Genomic DNA, 6,091 nt, shown 5'->3' with positions numbered 1-6,091 from the left:
TTCGCACATACTCGCTCGCTCGTTAGAATGCTCCCACCCCTAGGCCTGCGTCAAATTGGCGTCGGTTCCTTGACCTTCCTAAGGCGCTACTCTTCATGCTTAGGTACGAGTCATACCTAACTTAGCCAGTGAGCATGTGCAACTGCCCTCCCTTTGACATGCTCAGGACCCAACTTGGTCTCTTGCCTGCAAATCGCAGCGCGTGTTCTCACCGTGATTCCAACATGCAAATGTAGACATCGCAACGAATGATGACATGGATGTTATAGTAGGATCGCATGCTCATTTCATCTGTCCATGAAAGACGTGACGGTATAGTACAGTCTGACATCGAGTCAGTGACCGCGACCATAAGATGAGCGAAGCGATGCGCTTACTGCCAATCCAGGGATGGAGCTCTTCACACATCGTAGCCACTCTTTCCCGGAACAACGCCATGCGCAGGCCCGCCCTTCCCATACATCTTCCGCAGATCGCCCGCGAGCTTGTCGGGCACTTCGAACGCTGCGAAGTGCCCGCCGGCGTCGTGCTCCGACTCGAACACGAGCTTTCCGATGGTATGCGACCAGCTGCGATAGAGTTGTCTGTGAGCCTTCTTATCATGAGTGGAAGAAAGGAGAGGCGCGTACTATTTTGGGAATTGAGCCAATTCCGCGGGGAAGTACGACACCCCGAGCGGAACAGACGTCCAGCCGGCGTGAGTGCCGATCGACTGTGCGCCACCATTGCTCATTTCGTAATAGATGCGGAGCGACGCGGCGGGTCCTGATCGCGAGAACCAGTAGATGGAGATCCACTCGAGCACTGCGTTCGTGACGGCTCTCATTAGTTTTGCAGTGATATATGAGCGACGTGTGACCGCGACCGCTCACCTTCGTCCTCCGTCCAGGGATATTTGTCCGTCCACCCCACGAGCTTTTCGTAGATCCACGCGAGCAGCCCGACTGGGGAGTCAGCAAGCGAGTAGCCGAGTGTCTGAGGACGCGTCGACTGTTGTGTCGAGTAGCCCCTCCCTGACACTCCGAATCGCCGTGACACGGCAATTCTGTCCTTGGAGGCGCGGTCAAATGGGAGCGTGAAGAGAGACCGGATGAACACGAGAGGGAATTGAGTTATTGTGGGGATGGTTCCGCTGGACAAACACAGCAAATCAGGCGACCTGTGTTCACGAAATACTAGAGCAAGGGCCTACACGGGCATGTTCGTGTGCCAGGCTTTCACGTGCTTATGTCCGTGAAGCTTCACGACGTGCGTTCCGAGCTACATGGCGAGCAGTTGCAGTCAGCCTGTCCGCTCTTGTGGAGCAGAGACGTCAAATCCCCTTACAATGTGTCCCCAGTCACCCCCTTGATACACTGTATGCGTGCCAAGTCAAATATCAGGCACATGCAACCTGTAGATTTCGCGCGTGCGTACCGTACTCGTCATACCCGAGGGACAGCATCAGCTTGTTCAGTAGCTGAACGCACACGCAACATAAGGTTAGTCTCATACCCACTCGGCAGGAGTGAACGGACCTCAGCATATTGGGCTCCCTTGAAACCTGGTTTGCGTGGTGCTTCGGAGAAACCGAACCCGGGCAGGCTGGGAGCAACGACATGGAAGCTCGGATGGTCCACGCCACCCGCAGTCAGAAGAGGCAAGATCTTCCTCACTTCGAGGAAGTCGCCAGGCCCTACAAAGTCCCATTCAATAGCTCTGTCAGTATATGTTGAGTACGCGTGTACGGGGACTGGACACTCACATCCGTGTACAAACAAGAGCGGGATCGCGCCCTTCACATCGCTCTTTTGATGAACGTAGTGCACGTTCAACGTGCCGAATTCTTCTACTTCAATGTCGCGCGTGAACATCGGAAGCATGTTGATCTCGGCCTCGGCCTTCCTCCAATCGAACTTGGTCTTCCAGTGCTCCGTCAGACGCTTGATGTCGGCGAGGGGCACGCCATAGTCCCATCCTGCGCTGTCCAGCTCATCAGGAAAGCGAACGAGCTCGAGCTTCTTCTGAAGGAGCTCGAGCTCCGCGTCTGGGACCGAGAGCTTGAAGGGTGTTTCGCTATTGGTGGTGTCCGACATCGTCAGTGGTGAGGAACAGGAGGAAGGCAACGATCGTGAAGGGGTTGATGTTAAAAAAGCCGGAGGTTCGGCTGCGACACTCGGGAACAGACAGAGATTGAATTGATTGAGTCAGCACGGTTGTCGTCATGTACACTCACGGTGGACACGGCTGTAGCTTGTGTCTTTTCCGCTGACAAACTGCCTAGAGTATCAGAACTTGGACCAGAGAAGCGCAACATCCTGAGATCGCAAACATATGTAGACCGCATGGTGCGTCCTCGTGAAGGTGAGGGACCATAACAACGATGCGGTCTAAACCTCCTTGTCTTGGCACTCCCACGACTCCCCTATTTGGCATGGATGACATCAGCATGTCCTGCGTAGATTGGCGTCGATATGTGCTTGCTTGACTCTACTTTTGTCAGTGTCCTTCAAACTTCTCTCTGGACGTCGGGCCTGGAAATCACCTTCAGGGGCTTTCAGGCTGAAGATACCCTAGCTGAGCTGGATTCGGACATGGCTTAATCATCCCGCGAATATTGGTCACGCATCAACTGCTGTTGCGAGGACAAGGCTCATGGTCTTCACTCTACTAGTGAGCATTGCAGTCTCGTACGGTGCGACCATTATCATCGCTAGTCTCATGTTGCAACTTAGCGGTCACCATTGTGAATGCTAGCGATCTGCAGGGCAATGGCAACACTAACGGTAGATCTGACTCCCTCATCCGCTCCGTGTCTATTTCCTCCCGAAATAGATTGGTTGATCCTGGACCAACTACAAGACGACAAAGTTACTCTCTTCTCCTGCACCTTTGTGTGTAGCCCCTGGCGGCTCTACAGTCAAACGATCCTTTTCCGCTCCCTTCGGATATGCTGTCCAACTGGAGCTAGCTTCCACCAAATCGTGACCTTCCTCGAAGAGGACCATGTGCCCCAGTCACACATCGCAAATAGCATTTGGCATCTAAGGCTGAATGGGGAGCGAGACAAAGCAACCTATCAGGAGTTCCCTCCTTCGCCAGAGGCCGTAATCACGATCTATGCGCTTCGTAGAATCCTAAATTTTCTCCCGCGGCTGCAGAGCCTCTCATCGAAGCTCCTCCTGCTTTCATCAGAAATCCCATCTCTATCCCCGCCCCTCGAATCTACACCTGCTCCTAATCCTCCGCGCAAGGAGCCACTGGAATTTGCTCTGCTGTGGTGCTCCTCGGCAACGGGTGACCTTCGCGACTTGTTCAAGGTTCTCAGCCTGTTTTCAGAACTGCATAGGTTGAAGATCGACAGCGGAAAATTGTCTAAGGCCACGATCCCTCCTCCAGGTCAGGACAACGAATTTCTGCATGGATTTCCTACCGTGGAGTGCGCGGAACTGGAGGGTCTCGGGCCCAGATGTATCGGGCTCCTATTCAACCAACTTCGCCAGTCGGGGCGTCCAGGGGGACGTCTTACCTCCCTTCACTTCAAGCCCGCACTTCGCCTCGACTTTGAGGCGTTAAATCCCTGAGGCGTTGAATCCCTTCCTGCACGAAGTAGGAGCGAACCTCCTCGAGCTCGAGGTGCACGTAGACTCCGAGCTGATCCGTCCCAATCTTCGTACGTCCCTCGTGTTGCCGCTCTCTAGGCCCCGCTGACTCTTCTTTTAACACACGCCCGCTTCCTCCGACGTCTACGCCTCATCACATTCAAGGTCTATCCCGTCAGCATCGCCAGCGAGCCCCGCCAATTCCCGGCGGCCATTCAGTATTACAGCTTTTGGCAAAATATGCAGAACGCGCTCGCGGGGTACCCTAACTTGAACCGCGTGGCGTTCGTATTCGTTAATAACCTGACGGCGGTGCTAAGCGAGACGAAGAACCACCTCAAGGCGGGCTTGGAGCGCTCTATGGCGCCAATGGTGGATGCAGGATTACTGGAGGTGAGGTTCGCGCAGCGAGCGGCGTGCTCCGCTGGGTTTCTGTGCCGGATACTGGAGGGCTCAGAGAACCTCGATACGCGTCATCTCCTGTGATTGTTGTGAGTTACGCCTGGGTCCTATGCTGATACCTAACTACGACGGATACTTGACGAATTGCTGCACTGTTATCACATGCTAGAACGTGGGACATACTAAGTTCCCGGGTAAATGATGGACACGTGTACGTATCGTATATTTCTTGTGGTATCATTGTGGCATTACATCGGTCATGAGCATATGTTAGAGGGTTTGCGAGCGGTATCCTTCTATATCAGAAAATAGTCTCTGGATCGCTACAGGTTGGGTGCCCTTGTGGTGCCCACAGGTGGATCGGAGCAAATGCCCGAACGGTTTACGCGACAGCAATAGGCAGCCAGACAGATAGACCCTATTCCGCTTTCCTAGCATGCAGCGTAACGCCAGTGATATGATACTCCTTCAATGATCCAGTTCGGCCAATACCAACTTCGCGATCCACGAATGGGCGTGCGTAGTCGGGCTTCGGCGATAGGTAAGCGATATGCGTCTCGGGACCTTGTTAGAATCGCAGAGCACTCACTGATATTCGTCCCAAAATACCACCTCGTCCGCATCCTCGCACAGCGTGATACCAGGCGTCTCACTATACACGCCGGTCAAGCAGCTTCCATACGTCCCGAGGGGCGTGAATCCGAACTTCTCTGGCGCGCCATAGTAGTCCCATTCGGCGAATAGCGGCAGCACGTCGACGTATCTGACACTCTCCAAATTCTTGGGGATCGATTCTCTGTACAGAGCGTCGAGTTCGGTGCTGTACTTATGGAGCGCCTGCTTCGTATTCTCGTCGACATAGAAGTCCATGGGGATGCGTGCCAGGTCTGGATAGTTGAGGAAGAGGAAGTGGGCAGAAGGGTACCTAGACGCAAGCTGCGCCGTGCTTGAGATGAGCGCGTGGAACGACTGGCTCGCAGTAATGCTCAAGTTGAAGAGAGGGTCGTTCGCGCCGCCCATGAGGACGAAGAGCGGAGCCTCGAGAGAGACGTTGGAGGGGGCGCCTTCCTGGAGGAATTTGACGACCTGCTCGTCGATGGAGCGGACGGGGATGACTGAATGGGGCCCAGTATACCCCTGGACGAGGGCGTTTGACGTGGTGGCTGGATAGAATCAGAGCGTCAGTGTGGGTTATGTGCGGACGCCGCTGAACTTGGCACTGACCTCCGCCAGTCGCGAAGTCGAGGAGTGGCACCGACAAGTTACTAGCTACGTACTCAATCCATACCGGACCGTTAGAGAAGCGACCACCGAAGCTATAGAAGCGTCGAGGTTGTTTGAGAGATGCTACTGTACACGGGTGTCCATCAACCTACTAGTTTGGATTCGCCGGCCATGTATGGTTCGACACCACCCAAGCGCCGTTCCCTGCAGAGCTCCGTGTTAGCATATTGAATTCTGAGCACGTGCCAGCCCTGCGCACCGTCGTCACTGAAAGAGTCTCCGAAAACGACAATGGCAGAATATGCAATATTGTCATTGCGAGCAGGTGATGCAATCGCCGTGCTGGCAGATCGCAGCACAACGATGACTCCCACGGCGATCGCCCGCAAGGAGACCAGCATCTTGGAAGTCAGGAAGTGTTTCCAACTGCCGACAATACTGACAAATGTCGTTCGAAGCGATGGAGGGGATGAGAGGGAAGGCGAGGAACGTGACTCCTGCCGAAGCAAATCTTTTAGTACCCTACGGAAGGCGCCAGCGCCTAGGGACGGAGCCAAGGAGAAGATCCCCAGTCGACCGTGATTTACGTCGCCGCATTGATGCAGAAAATCCTTGGAAATTTCTGATCGACTGTCGTGATGAGGAGTGGCGGTCCGACTTAGCATTACAGAATCAGTGGCCAGATGCGTAGAAGCCTACCTTTCTCTGAGCTCTCGCTGGTCTCAGCACCATAGTAATCGTACAGCTGATCTGTTTCTCGTCAATGATCGGTAGAGTTACATGTCTACTCATCTCCGAGTTCGTTGCTGCACATCGTTAGTTACGGACGCATATTGCACAATGTGGAGTATTTCAACTTGACATCTGCGACCCGGCTTATGAGA

The 6,091-nt window shown here is 54.1% G+C and overlaps 2 protein-coding genes across 2 annotated transcripts; both read right to left on the bottom strand.

Moving 5' to 3' along the window:
* Positions 1–227: 227 nt before the first annotated feature.
* DICSQDRAFT_108651 (epoxide hydrolase) lies at positions 228–2,075 on the bottom strand (the record flags this gene model as incomplete). Its single annotated transcript, XM_007367609.1, has 9 exons — positions 228–324; positions 378–569; positions 630–804; positions 873–1,132; positions 1,193–1,260; positions 1,327–1,355; positions 1,417–1,459; positions 1,518–1,675; positions 1,745–2,075. 8 exons carry the CDS (start codon positions 2,073–2,075, stop codon positions 401–403), a joined length of 1,233 nt encoding a protein of 410 aa, XP_007367671.1. The 3' UTR covers positions 228–324; positions 378–400.
* A 2,104-nt stretch (positions 2,076–4,179) lies between these two features.
* On the bottom strand, positions 4,180–6,064 carry DICSQDRAFT_138442 (uncharacterized protein). Its single transcript, XM_007367608.1, has 6 exons — positions 5,907–6,064; positions 5,467–5,837; positions 5,360–5,411; positions 5,208–5,299; positions 4,573–5,146; positions 4,180–4,512 (listed from the first exon to the last, which is right to left on the bottom strand). Exons 2-6 carry the CDS (start codon positions 5,606–5,608, stop codon positions 4,452–4,454), a joined length of 921 nt encoding a protein of 306 aa, XP_007367670.1. The 5' UTR covers positions 5,609–5,837; positions 5,907–6,064; the 3' UTR covers positions 4,180–4,451.
* Positions 6,065–6,091: the final 27 nt, after the last annotated feature.

This window comes from Dichomitus squalens (assembly GCF_000275845.1).
Source record: "Dichomitus squalens LYAD-421 SS1 unplaced genomic scaffold DICSQscaffold_27, whole genome shotgun sequence".
NCBI lineage: Eukaryota > Fungi > Basidiomycota > Agaricomycetes > Polyporales > Polyporaceae > Dichomitus > Dichomitus squalens.
This window is presented reverse-complemented; position numbering and strand designations above follow the sequence as displayed.

What these genes read in the sequence shown, in the direction of transcription:
- DICSQDRAFT_138442 (XM_007367608.1), bottom strand. Translation starts at nt 5,608, where the DNA reads ATGCTGGTCTCCTTGCGGGCGATCGCCGTGGGAGTCATCGTTGTGCTG. An exon ending in AGACTCTTTCAGTGACGACG is followed by an intron (nt 5,412 to 5,466) that starts GTGCGCAGGGCT and finishes GGAGCTCTGCAG; the next exon opens with GGAACGGCGCTTGGGTGGTG. An exon ending in TGGCCGGCGAATCCAAACTA is followed by an intron (nt 5,300 to 5,359) that starts GTAGGTTGATGG and finishes ACGCTTCTATAG; the next exon opens with CTTCGGTGGTCGCTTCTCTA.